The sequence below is a fragment of the Vanessa atalanta genome, chromosome 24 (genome assembly GCF_905147765.1).
Source record: "Vanessa atalanta chromosome 24, ilVanAtal1.2, whole genome shotgun sequence".
NCBI lineage: Eukaryota > Metazoa > Arthropoda > Insecta > Lepidoptera > Nymphalidae > Vanessa > Vanessa atalanta.
In genome coordinates, this window is record NC_061894.1 from 7,092,169 (window position 1) to 7,115,539 (window position 23,371).

At 34.9% G+C, this 23,371-nt stretch overlaps 2 protein-coding genes across 2 annotated transcripts; one reads left to right on the forward strand and one right to left on the reverse strand.

The window, feature by feature from the left end:
• Positions 1 to 259: 259 nt before the first annotated feature.
• On the reverse strand, positions 260 to 12,315 carry LOC125073590 (phosphatidylinositol-3-phosphatase SAC1). The gene is made up of 14 exons (XM_047684471.1): positions 12,122 to 12,315; positions 11,672 to 11,766; positions 9,866 to 9,984; positions 8,878 to 8,970; positions 7,866 to 7,997; positions 7,224 to 7,332; positions 6,539 to 6,654; positions 5,489 to 5,713; positions 4,872 to 5,039; positions 4,456 to 4,662; positions 3,814 to 3,981; positions 3,395 to 3,496; positions 2,967 to 3,103; positions 260 to 2,520 (listed from the first exon to the last, which is right to left on the reverse strand). The coding sequence occupies exons 1-14, from the start codon at positions 12,157 to 12,159 to the stop codon at positions 2,439 to 2,441; spliced, it is 1,791 nt and encodes a 596-aa protein (XP_047540427.1). The 5' UTR covers positions 12,160 to 12,315; the 3' UTR covers positions 260 to 2,438.
• A 284-nt stretch (positions 12,316 to 12,599) lies between these two features.
• LOC125073589 (probable ATP-dependent RNA helicase DDX27) lies at positions 12,600 to 21,808 on the forward strand. The gene is made up of 15 exons (XM_047684470.1): positions 12,600 to 12,792; positions 13,074 to 13,160; positions 13,526 to 13,664; positions 14,314 to 14,414; positions 14,782 to 14,977; positions 15,419 to 15,567; positions 16,303 to 16,386; positions 17,146 to 17,273; positions 17,519 to 17,716; positions 18,091 to 18,235; positions 18,598 to 18,780; positions 19,281 to 19,461; positions 20,358 to 20,561; positions 20,718 to 20,863; positions 21,474 to 21,808. Exons 1-15 carry the CDS (start codon positions 12,700 to 12,702, stop codon positions 21,789 to 21,791), a joined length of 2,352 nt encoding a protein of 783 aa, XP_047540426.1. The 5' UTR covers positions 12,600 to 12,699; the 3' UTR covers positions 21,792 to 21,808.
• The last annotated feature ends 1,563 nt before the right edge of the window (positions 21,809 to 23,371 follow it).

A 23,371-nucleotide genomic window follows, 5' to 3' on the forward strand; every position in this document is an offset into this window, starting at 1 on the left:
GTAGATAATCAAATATTTAAAAAATATGCTCTCTTTGACATTATTCGAATTATTGATTGTTATTAATATAATTCTCATACACATCTCATATGTGCTACATTCAATAATAACGAAGTATAAGATTAAAATTAAACGCTTTTGCCGAAAAATATCGTACACACAATATAAAAATCAATTCATAGTCTTTTTGACAATTATTTCACAGATAAAAAATATAATTTTATTGACATTAAAATTATATTTTTTATCTGTGAAATAATTTTTTATTTTAATATGACACATATATAATTACAATTCAGTTTCGATCGTGAATTGAATTAATATTATGTGAAATTAAAAATTGATATAAAAATATAGATTAGCTCATGTTATTTCTAAAGATATCATAATGCCAGCTCGCGTGTCGTCTAATCATTTAATGTAAAAAATGTTTCACATAAACATTTAAATAAATATGTAACTTATTAGTTTTTATCAAAAAAAAATCTAATTTGGCATAATATATCTAGTTCTGATAATTATCTAATACATATTTATGTGAAACATTAGCCTTCTGTCCGTACTAATACACTTCACAACATTTCATTTTGTTCAATTTTTTTTTTCCTATAAGCAAATAGCATAGACCCTATGCCACAAAGTATGTTAAATCTTCTATTATATTTCAGCTACTAACATAACATATATTTGGTTCACTTACAATGAATTACCAACTATTGCCGTCTGTTTTAAACCACACATGCCCATAACTGTTTTTGGTGCCAATTTAATTAATTTTTAATTAGGTCTATAATAATAATAATATTATTTGCAGTTTTCAGTACCGAAAGTTTTTTTTTATTTTTTGGTGAAACGACCCCAAAATTAGATATGGATTAATGCGATATGGCATAACGCTGTATTTTTCAAACCCTCTTAGTTGAATAGTGATCTTAAGCTTGCAAAAAACCAGATATTTAACTTATGACTTAAAATCCACTAGTAGAGGTTTATGCATGAGGCAAAAATATTAATAGATCACATAGCTGAAAAAATTATAATAGCAATGCAACAAATTAATAATATACCTATTTACCCCTCTTTTTAAGCTTATCGCTTGTTTTAGGAGTGGGGACGACAATAGCCCAAGAGTTCAGGATCGATCCTACGACTTTTTACATCGCAAGGCGGCCCGTTAACTGCGCTATTGACGCTTCGAACATTGACGGTATTAAGAATGGTTTACACTTTTCACAGTTCCAGTATCTCAGATAACATTGCCTCGTCTGCTTACCAGCTTAAAACATCTCTGAATTGACAACAATAGTGAACCAAATATAGTTAGTTAAGTTTTTATGGAATGGATTCAACATTTATCACAAGAAAGTGCATCAAGGATAAATAGCTTCTATAATTAAAGCGATAATATTAAAGAGGTAAACATGAAAATGCACTCTAATTAGTCAATTATAAGATTCACATTCGAGTATCAGAATTATAATTTATTTCTAGATTCTAGAAAATATTTGTAGATCAATCTCGAAGCTGTGAATGAATGTTGGAAATAATCATTGATAGTTTAGTATTTATTTTCGAATGTACAAATTACTGGACAATACATATATTAAATTTTAAGTTGATTTCGTTGCTTAGTAAATTGAAAATATGATACATATGACAAAACCCTATGAAATTCAGATAGTAGGATGCTTACTTGAAATATAGTTTAACAATTTAAACATTAAATGTCATTAATTATGAGGACTATCTAAATATATCCAAAACCATACATTATTTCAATTCTATTGTACACGATATCTTCAATAGAGTACATGCTATCTCTTTTCAACACACACAAATGAAAGAGATAGCACTATCCGTGTACAATACAATTAGTGACAATAACTCGAAGAATAAAAATCGTTGACAAATTTGAATGTGGAACGATTTGTTTTTAAATGTATAACACAATAATGTATTCAATTTATAATTATCACAAAATATTTAATATTTTAAGAGGCTTGCTTATTTATTTTCAATTGGTCTGACGTAGAAGCTTTCAAGATCTGAAATTCTTTAAAAAGTATGTTTGACAATTGCATTTGATTTTTGACAATGGAGTTGAGTTTTAAGGACAAATATTATTTATTCAGAATTTAAATTTTTTTTGTACCATCCGTAAATTTTGTCGCCCAAAAAAAAAAGAAATTATTTACTTTGCATATTAGAACATGTCTTTTTTTTTAATTGGACGTCACACGTCACCCTCGGTATGTCTTCGCATTTTTGTGTGACAAAATTTACGAATATACAATCGAACACATCCAAAAATCTCTAAAGGGAGCCGTAAGTGAGTACATTCGATGCGAGTATAGATCTGAAATGTATCAAAAGAAGTCAAGAAGGTACCAGTTCCTCTGTCGGCTGTCAGACGACGACTACGAGCGGCAGGTCTCGGATCATAAGGAGGACGGAGGCGGCGCGCGCGACGCGACCAGCGAGCTGTCCAGGCGCGGCCAGTCCACGTACTCCGCGCCGTGTCTGCGGGCGCCGCCATACTCAGTCCTACGCTTATAGGCCTTTGGCCGGCAGTCTGACACGACCGTCATATATTGGACAGCTACTCAGCAATATTTAGATTGTCGTGTTTCGGTTTAGGAGTCAGCGAGCTATAGCTGATGGTGCAAGGGACATAACGTCTTAGTTTCCAAGGCGGATGACGCATAGGTTATTTAAGGAATTGTTCTTACAGCGCCAATGTTTATGGGCAGTGGTGACCACTCACTGGTCGGTGGCATATTTGCCGTTCACTTGCTATGTCATTAAATTTAAAAAAAGAAACACGACCGGATATAAAACCCAGTAAATTTCTTTTTGATCCGATCCAGGTCGTCGGGTTACTTATGCAAAGAACATCCTTATATGCAGCGGTCTTATAATTGGTCACTAGACCGAGTTAACGCAAATTTATACAAAATAAAGTTTACTTGAATATGAAAGACAGCGTGGCCCCGACGGCGGCTCCCCAGAACATGAGGTAGAGCAGCAGCTCCGTGTTCCCACGCGTGGGCAGAGCAGCACTCGCGCAGAACATCGACACCGCCACCAGCAGCACCGACGGGAACTGAACCGATACAAAAATATAAGAACCTCAAGTAGCTAACATACACTTTTTTGTTAAGTGTATATTTTAATATAATTTTATGCTCCATATAACAACATATACAACTATGTTTATGTGTACATGATTATATATTAAAGGGTTCTAAACAAATCTCAGCAGGCATAATGTTACGTTAATTTGAAGATTATTTTCTTTAAATTCACATTTCCAAAATTTATGGTTAACTTATTTTCCCGTCTGCTTTTCTTAAAAAATAATATCAATGTGATTATTACAGGTAACAATACTCACTGTTAAGTATTTCCAGTCTCTATGGCGACGTAGTGGACAAAGGGCCGTGTTGCCCTCGCCTTCGACTATGACATACTTGCCAAGGAACAAGTCCAGCGAATCCTATAAATAAACAAAATCACAATTTACATTATTTAAGGAAACTCTTTTCAACCAAAAGTTATTTCTTCTAATTCAAAAGTGAGCAACTGCAAGTGTATTATTTTCAATTCAAAATCACCGAATGAAAATTGAATTTTGCAAAATTCATGACATGTCTTTTACGACCTTTTATCTATTGGTTACCTACCAATTACCTTGCTGTTCTTACTTGAATATCAGACCTAATACCTTTCATCTTCACCTTAACCGATCTTCTGGAATGTTCTACAGAAGCCTTGAACTTTTTCTATAATACCTTAAAAATATATTTACAGTACCTGTCGGAAACCGTCACTGAAGTTATTCTTGTAGTATCTAGTGAGGGAATTGATCCCGTCCCTCAGCAAACCGAGTCGTGTACGCTTGCCCGTTCTGGTGAAATCCGTCTTTAGGGCTCCCGTGCCTGAATATTGAGTTGATATCATATCTGCATGATCCGCCCATACCTGTAACAGAAATGAGAGATTGTTTTTTGGCGGTAAAAAATTTGATAATAGGTATAGTACACCCCTAAACAATACCATATCACCGGGTAAACTTTCATGTATCAGAATTAAATATCAGTCAATAACAAGCTTTTAACATTTTCTTCATAGTTATATCTTATTTTTAGGTATATATAAGTGGACTTTTGGAGCTAATATTATGTGGCTTGTGCCTGTAGGTACACTGGCTCACACAACATTTAAACCGGATCACAACAATGCTAAGTATTGCTGTTTTGCGGTAGAATATCTGATGAGAGGTACCTACCCAGACTTACACAAAGCCTTACCAATGATTAACAATTTGATAAACTTGTTTACTATGAAGAAACTCGAGTAAGTTTAAGTAGCTGTTGGCAAAATTTAAGATTTTTTTTTTTTATAGATTGTTGAATCCTTTAACTTATTCACAGATACAAATGGTAAATAACTCACAGAGTTAAACAATTCATCCAAATGTGGGTGTTGATCGTCAGCGGTAATCACCGCCAGCAGTCTTAGCACAGCACTGAGCTGTCTCTTGGCTAGGAGACTTTGCACAACGTTGGTTCGATCCAAGCAGTCCACACAGTTGGTACGGAAGACGCCACTTTGGCGAAGGAGGACCGTGCCTCCTCGGGACAGGAAGTAACCGAATTCAGTCTGTAAGAGAAAAGATGAGGAATTAGTTTCAGTAGAATGATGATTGCTTGGGTTAGTAATAACCAGCCTTCTGGACCAATTTTTAGCGCAAATGAAGTCAAACTGACTCTATGTCTAAGCGACGCCGCACACTCGATTCAGTCTCTTGGATGCGGCACTTGGACTCACACTAACACGTAATGCGTGTGCGTGTGCGTGCGCGCGCGTACCTGCTCGTGCGCGACGCGGTCCATGAGCACGGCGAGGCGGTCGTAGCGCATGCCGCGGCACTCGGCGTGGAAGTCGAAGGGCTCGTAGCGCACGGCGGGCAGCGCGGCCGCCGCCACCGCCGCGCGGTAGCCGCGCTCCAGCGACTCCTCCTTGCCGTGCTGGTCGATCTGGGGACCCGCGGGTACGTCACTTGCTGGCCCTACTCCACACTCTTATAAAATGCTAATTTTCCACCAAATTGCTGTGAATACAATTTGGAAAAATATGGACTTACCTATTTATTTTATACAAAATCAAAGACTCTTGTAAGGAAAATTGAATCGCCACGTTACACGTTAAATTGAACGTACAACCAGATTCGGAATGTATATTCTACCACAAATTTAATACATAGCCTTTTTAATGCCATGTCATGTATATATATGATATATTTTTATATATGTATGAAAACAAACAAATATGAAAGCTTATACATATTAAATATTGCCTTTAAGTTCCATATAATTATCACAATAGAAAAATAACGAAAAGTTAAGTCCAACCAAACGAATGAACAAATGAAAGATTCAGTATCCACTCTTTCCTAAGCTTATAGCAGATACGAATGAAACCTCACCAAATTAAGCAGAACTTGGTTTCCATATTTCTGGAGCTGATCTCTTAAATGCCTGGTGTAAGCGGCGACGTGATCCTCAGACGAAAGCGCCATCGCCGGCTTGTACTTGAGGTTTGGGTACTGGGTCCAGAACAGAGGGATTGAGCCTCGGGTCTGGACAAAGGATGACTTCTCCCCTCCACGCTCAACTATTTGCTCGGTTTCTACGAAATTTGCTACATTGCCCTGAGAGAGAACATATTATTCATTTAATTAAGTCATTATTAATATTCTCTTAAGATTTAATTCTAAAATATTCGAAACATAGAAGCTAACTAAACTCTTGAACCTTGGAGTATTAGTGCAAAAAACCTTAATTAAAGGTATACCATGGGCTGGTCAAATTTTTGCCCAGATCCGCATATTATCTAAGATATTATGTCTCTTGTGTCTATAGTGGCACGGCTACATGTCAAAATGTACAAAATGAAACATTAAGTACCCCCTCAAGGAAAAGTTTTCCAACAAAAATGTATATGTATTTTTTTAATTATTTTAACAAATGATATTAAGATAAGAATTAATTATTTACGAATCTGGAAGTGATATTTACACTTTTAATCGACATGCTTATTAGATTTTTTTATAGAAATTATTTGTGTGTATTTTTTTAAACAAAATAAGATTTGGCCACCAGCCTATTTCCTCACATTTTTCTTCACCATCGAGCACTAGATGTATTATAATCATTAAAAATTAAAAACTCAGTGAACCCTTCTAGGTTTAAACTCGCAATAGTCGGTTAAGAAGCACTAAAAAGTATTTATGCTCGATATTAGAATTGTATGTTATGTATGTGGGAATGTTAGGTGTGTGATTGGGAGGTGCAATGTGAGAGAGAGAGAGACAGCATGATAGAGAATTATGTAGGTGTGAGCGAGAGGGAGAGAAAGGAGACACAAAGCCGGCACGACATATTTAAATGTAACGTACTCTTTTGTAAATTCGAAACAAACAATTGTGGATATTTCGTGGTTTCTTTCAACCCTCACATGTATATGGCTTACTAACCTGGGCATCGATTCCACGCATGAACAGCCTCGTACCGGCTCTGTCCACGCTCCGCCGCGACACCAGCGACCACGAGAGCTGATGACCGTTCACCGTCACGCGGTTAATTGCCACAACTAACTTACTCATTAAGGAATTCATACAATTTGAAGAGAATAATATCATATTTAGATAAATAAATATTTTAAGTAGTAAATTCGATAATCCTTAATGAACAGTAGTTCACTGTGTAGGATTTAATATAACATGAATGTGACTTTGTGCGTGTTCGTATGACTACTATGTTTAAATACAGTTGCCCGTCACTTCACCTTCACTCTGATATTATGGGTCACAATATCTTCTAATACAAAACCGAAATCACGGCAGAATTGACATCGAAAACTTCCAAATTCCCAGTAATTTCAGAGACGACCCAATATAATTTGAGGTTAAACTTAAACGGCGATTCGATAATAGATAGGTGGCCGAGAATTCAGACTAAATGATGCGTCAGATTAAACATGTTTCGTTAGATGAGAGAAAAAAAGAGAAGAAAAGAGAAACAGAAAGAGAGTGACATATTTAGAGAAGTTTAACTTCAAGTACCGCATACGCAATTTACTTTTCATCCACCACCTGACTTCAACTCAGGACCTCAGGAGCTACGCCTTATTCAGCCATTCGAAGTATTTAAAAAGGATACATCCCTGAATAATCGGTAAAGCAAATCTCGCAAACTGTTGGTGGGAGTAGTCTTTGAGGAGGTGACCATTCCATAGGAAGCGGGAGTCCGCACGGCTGGCCAGCGACATCTGGAAATCAGACCAAGCTTTTTGAATTTAGTAATGTGCTGGATTTTAGGCACAGTTAAAGTTCTTGTTCATAACAAAAAAGACAAACATCGGTTAATTTTACTGTCTCAGTAGATACCTTCGACAAATTTGCAAGTCTCCCGCTGATGTCAATAAATATTTTATTATTGAAATTATATCTTTTTATTTTCTAAATAAATAAAAAAATCGAATGAAAACATCAAAAAATCTTGCGAAATCTAATGATAATGAATATATGTGTACAGTATATGCTATTTCATTACATTATAAATACTTCTAAATGTCATTCTGATAAAGGACAATAATATAAAGTACGGCAACACTACTTATGATATTATGAAGATAATACAGAAAGTGATGCCATAATTTATTTATTTTTGTTAAATATAGTATAAATTCTTGAACAGAATTTGTACAAAGGTTCCAAATAGCAATAATTAATTTCTTGTGATAAGTTTTCGGAGCAATTCTCGGCGGTCACATAGTGACTGATTGCTAGTTAGTAGTATTACCTTATGGAAATCTGGTGGAACCGAATGCAATCGCTGCATTGTGTGCGTCAAATCATATCCATATGAGAAATATATACCAGGCGTCTGTAACGCTAACTTGAGCATACGTTCATAAGTATTATTATCTTCTATCTAAAAAATAAAATAAATAATTAGTTTGGTGCATATCCATGTACAGATCTGTATGTTTTACTTGGTAGTTGGGCTTTGTACAACCCGTCTGGGTGAATACCACCAAGTCATAAGATCTATTATTAACTCAGCCAAACAGGAATACTTGGTGTGTTTCGATTTGAAAAGTGAGTCATTGTAACTACAGGCACAACGGACATAACATCTTAGCTTCCAAGGTTGGTGGAGCATTGGCGATGTAAGATGCTAATTAACATCTTAGCTTCCAAGGTTGGTGGAGCATTGGCAATGTAAGATGTTAATAAACATCTTAGCTTCCAAGGTTTGTGGAGCATTGGCGATGTAAGATGTTATTTAATATCTTAGCTTCCAAGGTTGGTGGAGCATTGGCGATGTAAGATGACAATATTATTACAGAGCCAATATCTATGGGCGTTGGGCGTCCGACTAGATGAATAAAAATAATTAAAATCAAAAACAGACAATGATCATAGTACAGAGTAGATACCGTTTGTTATAAATCATTTTAAATCAACTTCTTTTATAAATAAAACATTTGAAATACATATTACTAATAAACTTTCTCCAGCATATTATGTTTTCATATATAGTATAATATTATAAGAAGAATTAGTGTGACTTTCCGAACATCATACGTCATTCTGACAGATGGCTTTTAAATTCATTATTTTTTTGGCGGGAAATACGGTCAGGCGTATCATTGTTAAACTGTTTTTGTAATAACATTAGCAAACCAGAAATTGATTAAAGTATTTTGTTATTAATTAATTATTATTTTATATTCATGTAATAAATTTATTAAAAGTACATTTATTTTGTTAATAATATATTATGTGTTGGATATATGATTTTAACATACCTGTTTATTGGTCAAATGGGTGGTTGACCGTGAATAAGGTATAATATCTGTGCCCGCCAATTCATATATATCTTGACCATTTATTTTGCCTACCTGTAATTATATATAAAAAATATATATATAAAAAGAAAACATTTGTAAACATAAGGTAGCAAATCAAACTGTACACTCTTATTCTCAATAAGTAATAAAAAAGATTAATGAAATTTGTTACAGTGTACAGTGAATTTTATTAACAACGTTACATTTAGGGATGGGCTGAAATTCGTTTTACATTCGTTTTAGCGATTTTTTACAGTTTGAACTGAAATTCGACATTCGGCCTAAATTCGGTTCAAATGCCGAACATTCAGTGCAAGAAAAGAGTAAAATAACATACCTAGTTTGACTAAAATTAATGGATATCAAACTATGTATCATAACTTAAAATAATACTAGGCCTTTATACACTTATGGTCATTAAATTTAGTAGGAACGAGTAAACCCTAACTGTGTGATGTCATGAAATATTTCAATAATACTATTATACAAAAAGTTGTTAATTTGAACACTACAATATCAGTATCTAGGAGGTAATTAATATTTTTGAATTTTTATCACATTGTAAGTTAAGTTTCAACTAAACAAGTTCAAGTCGTGTCACTCTCGAGAAATCGCGGCTAAATTTAACTGAAGGTTGGCCGATTTTTTTATTTACACCGAACGTTCGGCCGAATTTCGTATTCAGTTCAATCCACATTCAGTCCATCTCTATTTATTTTACAACTAGCAAATATATATTAAAGTTGAGGCTTCTAGCTTTGTCCGCAGATAAGTTACAGGGGTTTGAAGTTGCCCTGGTTGACTTCAAGAAAAGCTGTGCGAGACTTAGCTACCGTATCTCCAGATATGTGCAATGTTACATGTAATCGGTATTAAAAGTCAATCTAAAAAAGATATATATGTATATCCTTCTTTATATATATGATATCATAAGTAAATCACTCACCAATATCCGATATTTAGCAACGACTAAATATAATCCTGATATGAGCTTAATGGAACCAAGGAACCCACATACTGGTTTGTATGCATTTGGAGGTATAGGTATCTTCACTGCATTTATATCTGAAAGAAATTTACTCGGTTTAATTTTAATCAATACCAATATTATAAATAATTGTGTCTGTCTGTTACTCTTTTTTGGCCACTAAGCTGAATTTGGTGAAATTTGTTATGAAACATAGTCGAACTAGGCTACTTTTTTTATCTAACACCTAAAGTTCAACGTTCTCAAACAGCGGACGACTTCTAGTATACAATAAACATGGTCGTTGCTTTTTTTTTTTCAATAAATTGACAGAGGAAAGTAAAGATTCATCTAATGGTATTTGATCATAGCAGTTATAATATTGAAAATGTAAGCAATATTATCTAACAAGGAAATTAAGTAGATAATATATAAGGCAAATTAAATTAATAATAATAGCTGAGATGGCTCAGTGGTTAGAACGCGTGCATCTTAACTGATGATTGCGGGTTCTCGGCGGTGAAGGAAAATATTGTTAGGAAACCTGCATATGTCTAATTTTAACGAAATTCTGCTGAATGTGTATTCCACCAAATCACATTGGAGCAGCGTGAGGCCTTAACCCAGCAGTGGGACGTTTACAGGCTGTTAATGTTGTTGTTGTAAATTAAAAATAATGATTTTATATCACTCATCTCATTAACTTTTAATATGATTAATTTATATTAAAATGAGCCCAGCAGTGGGAAATTTACAGGCTGCTAATATAAAAAAAATGTAATATTAAAATGGCAATACATATAAGATTAACATCGTCATAACAATTTAAAATGGACCACCCAATGGTAAGTAGGCATTACTGCCCATAGACATGATGTGTGTAATAAAGAAGAATACTTATAGCCTATTCCAATGGAAGTAGGAAAAAAGATAAACAAACCTTAGATTTGCGTATTTCATGCGATTTGATAATAAAAAAAGCTCTCAACCAATGATATCATGTAAATTTTCCTGTTATGGTTGAAATGGAGTATAAGTAAGTAACGTCGCCAGTATAACCACCCACTCAGGGTGGTTCTTACCCATATGGGCTTGCACAAAATCTCTATTGTAATGTTAATTGTAATATTTAAGAAAGAGAAAATATATAAGTATAAAGCTATTCATAAATAGCTGTGGATTAATAGAATTGACCATACTTGACAGTTTCCTAAGAGTTTCAGCCTATCTACAGTCCATTCCGACAAGAGGAATTGAAATTTAATTTAAAAAGGGAGAACATTGAATTAAAGTAGCAATGCCCCAAATTAATTAAGGAATCATTAATTTTATTCCTATTATAACATTATTACATCCCTCCCTTTAAGATTATCACTTATGTTAGGAGTGGGACAATAATCACCCAAGGGGTCAGGATCAATCCTGAAACTTTTTTCATTGAAAAACCGTAAACCATTGATGCTTATATGATGATATCATTGGTTGTTATCTTGAATATAATCTATGATATTTATTATATATTCATAAAAAAATTGCATTTTAAATGTTGACAATTGTTATCATAATTTTGTAAGTAATAACTGTATTTACCTAGTTAGTTGGATAGTGTTTTCTTACAGATGTATTAATGACGAACCGTTTGTAGTGCATAATAGCAAATCCCATGGAATATATACATTTATTTTAACTCCTTTTTTATTGAAATAGGCAATAGGAAATAGTTAATAATATTTTCTAGTCTAATTAGAATTTGTTCCTTTTAAAAAGACAAAAAATATATATTACCTTTAACAGCTGTCTCTCCAGTAATTCTATCGATCACCAAAATTTCTGTTGGATTAATTGTTGGTTCAAAGTAAAACTTATCAGACGTTGTGTACCTGAAATACATTATATTACATAAAATAAATGTTTCGGAATAGTTTGGGACTCATATACCATATGTTATTTGACATTTTAATTTTATTAAATTAAATATGATCCAATTTTGACACTAATCAAACAATGTGTACGAATTACAAAGACGGTGTGTCAATATGATTTTTTTTATATCTATGTAAATAATATTTCTTGTTCAAAAGACATATATACATTAAATACATAGTATTAAGATTCATGAAAATTGATTTACAAGCATGACCAAATCTAATCATTATCAAGTGAGTCTTGTGATTTCAAAAATATACTAATGCAATTAGCTTCCAGCAACTCAAAAATTAAAAAGAATATACTTACAACTTGATGTCGTCATGAATTAACAATTGATCTGCCATCTTATATAAATTCCCGTTGTATACTCTTAGTTTACCTATATCATAGCATTTGCAATATAAACCCGAGGAACTCGAATAAAATTACAAGCATTACAGGTAGTTAACGATTAAAACTATGGAAATTACAACACGAAATGATTATGTTCAGAATGACAATTTGATAAGTGACAATCTGTTAACTGTCATATTGACAATAGAAACGAAATGCAAATCTTTAAAGCGATTTAATTAAATTATAATAATTTTATAAACCCTGTTTTCGAAATAGAAAATCAAATTTTTGGAAAACTACATTTAAATTTATATAAAATATTTTTATAATGACAAATAATTACAAAAAGCACTAAAATATTGTTTAGTGCATATAACGAGACACTATTCTAAATTCTTCAAGTTATTTATAACCTGTATCCCATACAGTAATATTCGTAAACATGTGTTTTTGAAAGCTAACCTAACCTCAAACACCGTACTATGATGGGTGTATTTTGTTTATGAATTATTTAGATAATAAATGTGGAGTTTATATACACTATCAAAATGGAAGTAGAAGGTTATCCAGGCCTTATCAAAACTATCAACGATGATGAAGAAGTTGAAGATTTCTCAGAGGAATCCGATGTTGAGGAAGAAGTAAGATTTTTATTCTAATCGACTTGTGTTTCAGTTATTGTATGAACTTTACATAAAAATGATATTTTTTTCAAATTTCGTTTTATTCGACATGCTCTTAATGCTTTTATTGCAGTAAAATCATAGTGAAAGACAGATATTATGACAAAAACGTATGTAGTCGAAAGCATAGGTTTTTTAAAAAAGTACATAATAAATTCACATATCTATCTACAAATAAAATTATATAGTTCAATTCTTACACCTATATTATTTTATAGCACACATGCTTGTATTTTTAGTATCAACCCACAAAACAAAAGGTGAAAAGGAAAGCAGACTTCGACCCACAATTTAAGTTTGTGTCTTCGGTCGAAGAATACAACAAGGTAACTATAAATATTGTTTTATCACGTTAGAATAAGACAAATTAGTAAATTATAATATAAATAAAAATTAAGACATATTGATTTAATTCGATAACCAGTCAAAATATTTTTATGTCACACGTATTCATTAAGTGAATCTAGAACATTCTGCTACATATAACTATTAAAAAAATTTAAAAATGGTTATTGTATTACATGCTTAATCTAAAACAAGTTAGGAACCAAAGCCTAGTGATTTACTGGTAAGGACTAGCACTTTGGCTAGCACAAATATATATTTTTAACAATTTATAATTATTTACTTCCAGTAAAAAAATAGACTTAATTAATTATTTTTGTAATTAAGTTTATATTTTATGTTTTAGGATCCATGGGATGATTTACAAAAGTATGTGAGGAGAAATGTAAAGAGGACACTCGATCAAAAGATAGAACTTAAAAGAGCCGAAGCCAAAGTAAGAGGCAATGTTGATGTGGACACTGATTCAGAGGCTGAAGCAAAGGGTGAGATATATATATTTTATTGTACAAAATTTGTAACTGGACACTTAAATGGACTACCTAATGATAAGTGGATAACACTGTCCATAGACATTGGTGCCATAATTAATGTTAATCATTCCTTACACTGCCGATGCACCACCAACCTTAAGTAACTAAGATGTTTAACTGGCTCACACACCTTTCAAACTGCAATATAACATTTACTGCTTGGTGGTACCTGCCCCAACTAATTTACCCACTTTAAAAATTATAAATCAGTCTCAGTCGATTAGGCATGCTGCTCTTAAATAATAATATGTTGAGCATGGATGACACCTATATCTTCTGTTGCGATGAGTACTTAGGATACAGTGGTATTCTATAATCTAGCACAAGACAAATGTAGTGCCGCTTGGGCATTCTAAGGATATAGTGTGATTTCAGTTTTCATCAAGATTTTTTAGGTAAAAATATTTAACGAAAATCAATGAACAAATTTTATTCAACCTCTATTTTTATGTATTAGCTATGCAATTCCCCTCCCTTTCTTGAGATATTTATTAGTTGATGTAGAAAAATAATTATTATATATTTAAACACTTTATAAACTCAGTACATTGTTAAGTGTTTTAAATACAACACAATTTAAAATTACAAATACTTGTTATAGATGTGGATGTGGATGAATTGGAAATATCGGACGATGAACTGAAGAAAGATGAAATCAAGACAAAAGAGAAGAAACTGACTAAGAAGCAAAAACAGAAACAGGTATGATTACTCTTATTTATTTGTACCTAGTTTGTCTTTTTTTAAGATTACTTAAAAAGAAGCCTGTTAGTCGGTACTCTTTGCCTCTAGTCGCCGACTACGAATGCCGCCGAATAGACGGCTTTTCCGACTAGTCGCCAACTAATCGGAGCATCTTTTATAGATGTTTTAATTATGGGATTTACATTAAAAATAAATTTGATCAGATGGAGATTCAAGCAACTGATGCCACTAAATTCCTAATGATTTGCACGAAAAATCGGAATTAAATTTTTAATATGGCAGTTAATTGCTGCTATAGAAATATTTTAGCAAATTCAATATCAAACTCAATTATAGTTTTGAAGCTAATATTTTTTTTGTGTAGGAACTAGAAGACGAAGAAAAAGAAGGAACCCGAATTGAATGCGATGAAGACTTCTTCGAAGAACCTCCAGCGTATGACGAGCAAGCATCCTTTTACATGATGAACCTCTCACGTCCATTACTTAAAGCTATTGGAACCCTCAATTACGTTCACCCCACACCTATACAAGCTGCTACGATACCCATTGCTTTATTAGGTATGTCTAACTAGGATTGCTATAATAATAACTATTGCCTACTACTTAGTACTACATAACTGTGTCAGGCACCTTCCTTAATGGCAAGTTATGAAAAAGAGTATGCTCTACTATGTACTTACTTTATACATATATTTGTTTGGTAGTAGCACATTGTGCAAGTCCATCTGGATAGGCACCATATTCTACCGCAAGCAAGACTTATTATTTTTGTGTTTGGGTTTGAACGGATAGTAAGCCATAAGCCAGTGTAACTACAGGCACATCTTAGTTCCCAAAGTTAGCAGTGCCTTGGCAATGCAAGAAACCGATGCCAATGTTGGCTCCACTTTACCAACAAACATTACTATAATTGTAATATTAATGAAATGTATAAAACGGGACTTTAATTTATTATAATCTCTAGTTTTTTTGGTTAAACTGAAGTGTTTTCGTTACCAGGCAAAGACATATGCGCGTGCGCAGCCACCGGTACGGGTAAGACTGCGGCCTACATGCTGCCCATACTAGAGCGGCTGCTGTACAAGGCGGTGTCGGAGCGCGTCACACGAGTGCTCGTGTTGGTGCCCACGCGTGAGCTGGGAGCGCAAGTACGGCTTTCTTTAATATTATATACCTTAGCCGATATATCACAAGGGACTTAATATTTGTTGTGGCTTAATGTTGTAAGGGGAAGAAGAGGGGGGCGGGGAGGAAATGTTAGGTTCATTATTCCGGGATAAAAAATAATCTATGTGCTGTTCCAGACTATAATTTAGCTTTGTGCCTAATATCATTATGATCTGTTTAGCTGTTCTGATGTGAGATCAAACAAACATTCATCTATCCAAACTTTCCCATTTATAATATTAGTATGACTCGTTTATAAATAATTATCATAATTAGTAATAATTCTGTGTTTGGGCTATAAAAGGGATCACTGAAAGACAATTGCATGTGGCGGAGATGAGAATGCTGAGAGGAATGTGTGGTGTTACGCGAATGGATAGAGTAAGGAATGAGTACATAAGAGGAAGTTTGAAAGTGGCACCGGTAACCGAGAAGCTATCTGGAAACCGGCTGTCTTGGTATGGGCATGTTATGCGGAGGAATGAGGACCATGTTGTGAGAAAGGTTTTAAGAATGGATGTGGATGGATATAGAGGTAGGGGACGACCCAAGAAACGATGGATGGATTGTGTGAAAGACGATATGGTTAGAAAGAATGTTACTTGTGAGATGACGTCTGACAGAGAAGTATGGAAGAAGAAGACATGCTACGCCGACCCCAAGTAAAATTGGGATAAGGGCAGGAGGATGATGATGAGTAATATTTCTGTGTCCAGGTACATACAGTTACTCGTCAGCTTTCCCAGAATACGACAGTCACTATTGGATTGTCCGTCGGAGGACTGGATGTCAAATATCAGGTAAGATATATTTTAATAATAGCTATTTAATAATCTTCCATTTCGTTTTAATTAAATTTGTCTAAGTAACGCGAGCATGTATTTGAACGTATGGCATTTTTTTTTATTTTTTATTCATGTATATATGTAAGTGCACTCCGCGTCACCACTGCCCATAGACTGCCATAGACATTTGTAGGACATATTAATCTTTATAAAGTATACTACGTAATGAAGAGCTGTCTACTGCATATAGCAGTATATATTATTAAATCGCAGGGAATATGTATATCTGTATTCCTTTTCCGGACCGGTGGTAGTGTTTAATTTGATTGTCAATAAGTAAATGTAATGTTGAGCCGAGATGGCCCAGTGGTTAGAACGCGTGCATCTTAACCGATGATTTCGGGTTCAAACCCAGGCAGGCACCACTGAAATTTCATGTGCTTAATTTGTGTCTATAATTCATCTCGTGCTCGGCGGTGAAGGAAAACATCGTGAGGAAACCTGCATGTGTCTAATTTCAACGAAATTCTGCCACATGTGTATTCCGCCAACCCGCATTGGAGCAGCGTGGTGGAATATGCTCCAAACCTTCTCCTCAAAGGGAGAGGAGGCCTTTATCCCAGGAGTGGGACATTTACGGGCTGCTAATGCTAAAAAAAAAAAAATGCTTCTATATTGAATAAAGGAATTTGAGTTGAGTTGAGTTGAGTTGACGTTTGTCCATCTTTACAACTTGTTTAAGGAAAATAGTACAGTTATGTAAACTTTCAACAGGAAAGCGTTCTACGTCGCAACCCGGACATTGTAATAGCAACTCCGGGACGTCTTATAGACCACATACGGAACACGCCGTCCTTTGGACTGCATTCCATCGAGGTCCTCGTGCTTGACGAGGCTGATAGGTAAATATATGCTTTACATGAAATATATTATATGTTAAACGTTAATTTATATGATAGAATTAGTTATGTCATATAATAGCTAGAATAAAAATTGTTATTTAAATTTTTATATAGTATTTTTTTTTTAATGGTGAAAATGGTGGTTGTTTGTTACCACATGCTCGGCAATTAAGGATAATATTGTTGGGAAAATTTCATGTACCTATTATCCATCTAATATAATATAATTCATCATAAACTTTCAGAATGCTCGACGAGTACTTTGCAGAACAGATGAAGGAAATTATCCGTCAGTGTTCACCGAAACGACAGACCATGCTGTTCTCGGCCACCATGAGTGAGGAGGTGAAGGACTTGGCAGCGGTGTCACTCAATAAACCGGTCAAATTGTTCCTGGACTCGAATAAGGATGTCGCTTTCAATTTAAGACAAGAGTTTGTGAGGTATTTATTTTATTTATGAATATCATAGTTTCTTAATATGTTAATTTTAAGTCCTACTTAACGATTTGTTGAGAAAATACTAATTATTATAACAGAGATGTTCGGTATACATGGATACTCTTTGATAGCCTTCTGGCAAATTAAAGTCACACATTTAGTCATAGACACATGATGATTTTAAATATTCCTAACACATAGCACAGGATATACAACGGACTTATCGCTATACTATAATCCCTCCATGCTCTTTTAGACAATCTCTGCGACAAGGAATAGCGTAGTTTAAATGAATATACTACTTACATATTTAAAATATCTTTTTATAGATTACGTTTTGATATATTTCGTTCTGATTTCATATAATTGTATGTCAGGATCCGCAAAGAGCGCGAATCGGACCGAGAGGCGATCCTGGCGGCGCTGGTGTGCCGCACGTTCCGCGACCGAGCCGTCATCTTCGTGCAGACCAAGAAGCAGGCGCACCGCCTGCACGTCGCGCTCGGCCTGCTGGGGGTCAAGGTAAGGGACACCAGCCAGCTACGCAGGCGTATTATAGTGCACAAGTGTGTGCCCTAACACAGGTGCACCCGCTATTCCCTCACGGAATCGATGAGATCGATCAGATCGGTGAAAAGATCGACGGCTTCACGTGTTTTTCGAGATGCCTAAGATTGTCCTCAACCCGCAAATAAAATCATCAAAATATATTTTGGATCTGTAGGGAAAACATAAGTTATATTTAAATCCTTTGTTATCCAAACTAGTTACTAGACTAACGAGATTATCACGTTACGTGATAGTATTTTAGATACTAAACGTTTTTTAAATGGTTAGCAATGTAATTATATTTAAATTATTATTGATATTTTCCATTTCGCTAGGTGGCCGAATTACACGGAGCTCTCAACCAGCCGCAGCGCTTGGACTCGCTGAAGCGCTTCAAAGACGAGCTCGTGGATGTGTTGGTGGCCACCGACGTCGCCGCCCGAGGGCTCGACATCCCGGGCGTCAAAACGGTTCTCAATTTCACGCTGCCCGCTACTTTGGAGCACTATATCCACAGAGTAAGTCGAAATTAAATACACTTTACTTGGTCATATAAGAACTTGATATAAGAAGTTCGTAGTGATCTCCATTTTACAGTCAATATGTAGTTTCATTGGATAGCTAAGAGCACCAACAAGTCTGAAGCCCCAGAGGTACTATTCAATACTTATAATTAAAGTTATGTAATTTTTATTTATTTAACAGTAATGTTTAAATTAAAGGTAATTAATTATCCCATGGTTTTGAAATCGAATAGATTTTTTTTTATTCGAATGAGCTGACAGATACTTGAATAAAAACATCCAAGTGACTTTATGGATTCGATAGACTCATTCTTAATCTGACGTAATGGCCGGGGTTTTCCACCGGCCAGAGCAATTCCGATGCCGTTAAAGACTACCGAATCTTTTAAATACAGTCGGAAAACCCCTAAAAAGAAAAAAAAAGAAAAATGTTTCGGATGAAATAAGCGATCTATGTGTGGGGTGGGTGTCGACTATAACCTGGGTGCGCGCAGGTGGGGCGCACGGCGCGCGCGGGCCGCGCGGGCGTGTCGGTGTCGCTGGCGGGCGAGGCGGAGCGCGCGCTCGTCAAGGCCATCGTGCGCCGCGCGCGCCGCCCCGTCAAGAGCCGCCAGGTGCCGCCCGACATCGTCGCCAAGTACCGCCACAAGCTCGAGCGCCTCGAGACCGAGATCGGTGCGCTGCTACACTCTCCGCTCGCTTACGCCCACACCTCTCTCTTGTGACACTACACTCTACTCACTTATGCCAACACATCTCTCTCTTGTGACACTACACTCTACTCACTTATGCCAACACGTCTCTCTCTTGTGACACTACTCTCCACTCACTTATGCCAACACATCTCTCTCTTGTGACACTACTCTCCACTCACTTATGCCAACACATCTCTCTCTTGTGACACTACTCTCCACTCACTTATGCCAACACGTCTCTCTCTTGTGACACTACTCTCCACTCACTTATGCCAACACATCTCTCTCTTGTGACACTACTCTCCACTCACTTATGCCAACACATCTCTCTCTTGTGACACTACACTCCGCTCGCTTATGCCAACACATCTCTCTCTTGTGACGCTACACTCCGCTCGCTTATGCCAACACATCTCTCTCTTGTGACGCTACTCTCCACTCACTTATGCCAACACATCTCTTTCTTGTGATACTCTCCTCTCGTTTACACCAACCTCTCTTCCTTGTAACACTATTCTCCGCTCGCTTACGCCAACATATCTCCCCTGTAACACTACTCTCCATTTACTTATGTCAACATCTGTCGACTCTCTACCGACTTATGAACCGAAATACTATCAAAATATTTTTGTAATTTTAAGAAATAGCAACCTCGAAATTGACATAATTAAGAACTACAATTTACCTGGAAAATATTTTTTTCATAACATGAATATGGAAATATTCTTAAATATTATTAAATTTTACTAAATATATAAATAATATAAACTACTAAAATATATTACATAACAAGATTGAGGAAACAATTAAGCACCCTTTTAAAATACAAAAATAATAGAATCGCGGATATTGTTCATATATAAAACCTTATTACAGCTACGATCTTGGATGAGGAATACGCTGAGAAGCAACTCAAGAAGATGGAAAAACAAACGGCTAAACTAGAAGGCTCGATCAAGAAGGAAGAAGGACCAATCGGTCCAAAGTTTGAAACCCAGCGGCAGCATGACTGGTTCCAGACTCCTAAACAGAAACGAGAGGAGAAAGAGAGGCTCGCTCTGACACTGCATCCCGGCAAAGGTAAGCAATTATGTTTATTATTGTTTATCTGCTAGAAACTTGGCTTGATCAAATTTATCAATTAATTGACATATCAGGATTAATATTTAGTGTATTTTGTTTTTATTCTGATAATGAACCAGTTCCGCTGAATTATTATTTTTATTTTTTTTTAAGGTGGGCAATTACAAAAAGGCAAAGGCAAGAAACGTAAGAATGATGACGATTCCGACGATGATATTAACAAGAAAAAGAAGAAGAAGGTAACAAAACATGCCCCCAAGGACACAGCTGAGGAGAGAGTCAGGAGGGAAATGGAAAAGGTATACATACATCTATCTTGCTTATATTTTATACTAGATGTCGCCCGCGGCTACGCTCAAGTTTAAGGGGTTGTTGTCAGATGTTAGACATCAAAAACTAATCGATGTACAATATTTATATTATCCTTGGCGTTCACGTTTGTTTCGTACCAAATTTCATCAAATTCGGTTCAGTAGTTTGGCAGTAAAACAGCAACAGACAGACACATAGAGTTACTTTCGCATTTATAATATTACCAGCTGTACCTGCGGCTTTACCGCGTAATTTATAAAACACAAACTTCCAATCCCCGTTTCGCTGTTGTATATATAGATTATAGATGACTAGGTTTCAGATACAAGTTGACGATCACAATAAATACTAATCAATACAAAATATATTCTGTTTAACTAGCGTGAGAATTAAAAATAATACCAGTATAAAATACAATTTTTCAAAACGACGTGTTCCTTTAACAAACCATCCTAACTACCAGGGTTGTTTGCTAGTGGTACATTTACTAGAGTTATTGTTTTACTGTTAAATAATATAATGATCCTAAATCAAATATCACTCGGATACTTTCGGGTAATACTCGGGTCTTAATATAAAATATATTTACATTTACAGGTAGCGTTATTACAATCAAGAATGGTTAAACGCAAGAAGAAGTTGCGAAGGATACGTACTATGGAAGACGACGACGACAGACCAGCTCCAAATAAGAACAAACAGTCTAAAAAACGAAAGAAACAAACGAACTTCGCTAGTGAATTCACAGATACGTCTAAAGCCTCTACTAAACGTCTACGTTACGATGCGAATAGAGTCCAGAAAGGTAAACCCTTGCAGAACGGTAAAGGGAAACCTGTGAAGGGTAAACCCAAGGGGAAAACATTTGGTAAACCGAAGGGACCAAAACAAGGTGCTCGTAAGAAAAATAAATAAAGAATTTTGAAGATTTATTTGTGATTTTATTTTATTTTTTTTTGTGTTTTTATAAATCAACTATTTTGACAACTTATATTTAGGCATAAAAATATATGGATCAGCTGATTTGATGCTGTGATTTTAAGATTTACTTCTACTAAATTTACTAAAAGAAAAATGTGTCAGACACAAATCAAAGGAAAACGGTTGTAAATTATACTTGAGTTTTGATTTAATTATAATAGATAAACTTAGTATTGTCTATTAACATTTGGCTCTAATGATTGGTCTAGTGGAATTTCTGGATTCAAACTCCAGGTCGAACCAGTAAAAAGTTATAAGATTTTTCCGTCGAAAGAGTCTCTGTAACAGCCCAAAGTTAGGAAGATGCATGTGTGTACACTGCCGTGCCTCGGAGAGCATGTAAATCCGTGATTCATGAATCCGGATCGGATGTGATCGGACATTTTCGCACGCACTTGTCACGTTTGAAATTAGCTCTCCCTTGAGATTTGCCGTCATGACCCAAATCTATATGCATATAATAAATCGAAACATCTCTATTTTTCTCTTACAAGCTTTATTAGTGAATTCTGAACTCAATGTACTTAAATAAATCCATATAATTTAATTGTAATCTGGTATAGGAAGCTGAAAGTCAACCACAAATTCCAATGGCCTTTATAATATAAAAAGGAGGTATCGAAGGCTGAGCCAAGTCTTAGTACCTGAAGATAGCGTGCGTTATCACGAGAAGAAGCAGTATTGTCAGGCATTTGAAATTAGTGGTTGTACGATGGGGATATCAAAAGTCGTATTGAGTATGATGTATTTACAAAAAAAATACATTTTTAAAAAATTAATGTAATTATTGTTTTTACAATATCCTCATAGAAAAGTAGGAGCAGTGTTCTTTTACACAAAAAATAAAACCCTAGGTTTATTTATACACGATATTACTACAATTACTTTTATTATCAGTCCATATAGCACATTTTGATTTGTTTTCAGCCAGGTTTTAGCCAATGTTCGAAAACTTGTATATTCTATCAATTGGAGTGGTATTTTTCATTTCTGTTTGTCTTTAATTGTTAAGATAAATTATTTAAAATCGATCGCATTAAATTTTGTCAGGTGTAAGGGAAATCCCCAATTAGTAATGTATTGTTGTTAGTAGACTTGAAAATTCGATGTTTAATCGGCTTCTCCGTTTTCGCCATATTCACACTATATGTCAAAAAAAAAATACGAATTAAGTAAGACTTTTATCTTTTGATCATACATACATAAAACAACTAAAAAATCTAATGAATACGACTTAATTCGTAGCTCTAGCTCAGCACGGTAAATAAGTCATAGGTGCAAAACAAAGTGCCGTCTGAGAATTGATAAAAAATTACTTTTGCTCTGTTATGTTTATTTATTTATATCGTAAGGTGTTATTCACAAACGATTTAAATATGTAATAGGTTTTATCCATTAAGGACAATGAAACTAAACAGTGGGTGTGATATAATTATTAGTTATTACTGAACTGAACATGCTAATTTCTAACTTTTCGAATTTCCTTAACAATATGTCACTGTCAAAATCACATT

Coding starts and splice junctions, on each gene's coding strand:
- LOC125073589 (XM_047684470.1), top strand. CDS start 12,700: ATGGAAGTAGAAGGTTATCCAGGCCTTATCAAAACTATCAACGATGAT. Junction 17,717..18,090: donor TTAAGACAAGAGTTTGTGAG/GTATTTATTTTA, acceptor ATTGTATGTCAG/GATCCGCAAAGAGCGCGAAT. Junction 18,236..18,597: donor TCGGCCTGCTGGGGGTCAAG/GTAAGGGACACC, acceptor CCATTTCGCTAG/GTGGCCGAATTACACGGAGC.
- LOC125073590 (XM_047684471.1), bottom strand. CDS start 12,159: ATGGCAGATCAATTGTTAATTCATGACGACATCAAGTT. Junction 9,985..11,671: donor TGGAGAGACAGCTGTTAAAG/GTAATATATATT, acceptor AATTTCTTTCAG/ATATAAATGCAGTGAAGATA. Junction 6,655..7,223: donor TTTACCGATTATTCAGGGAT/GTATCCTTTTTA, acceptor TGAGTAAGTTAG/TTGTGGCAATTAACCGCGTG.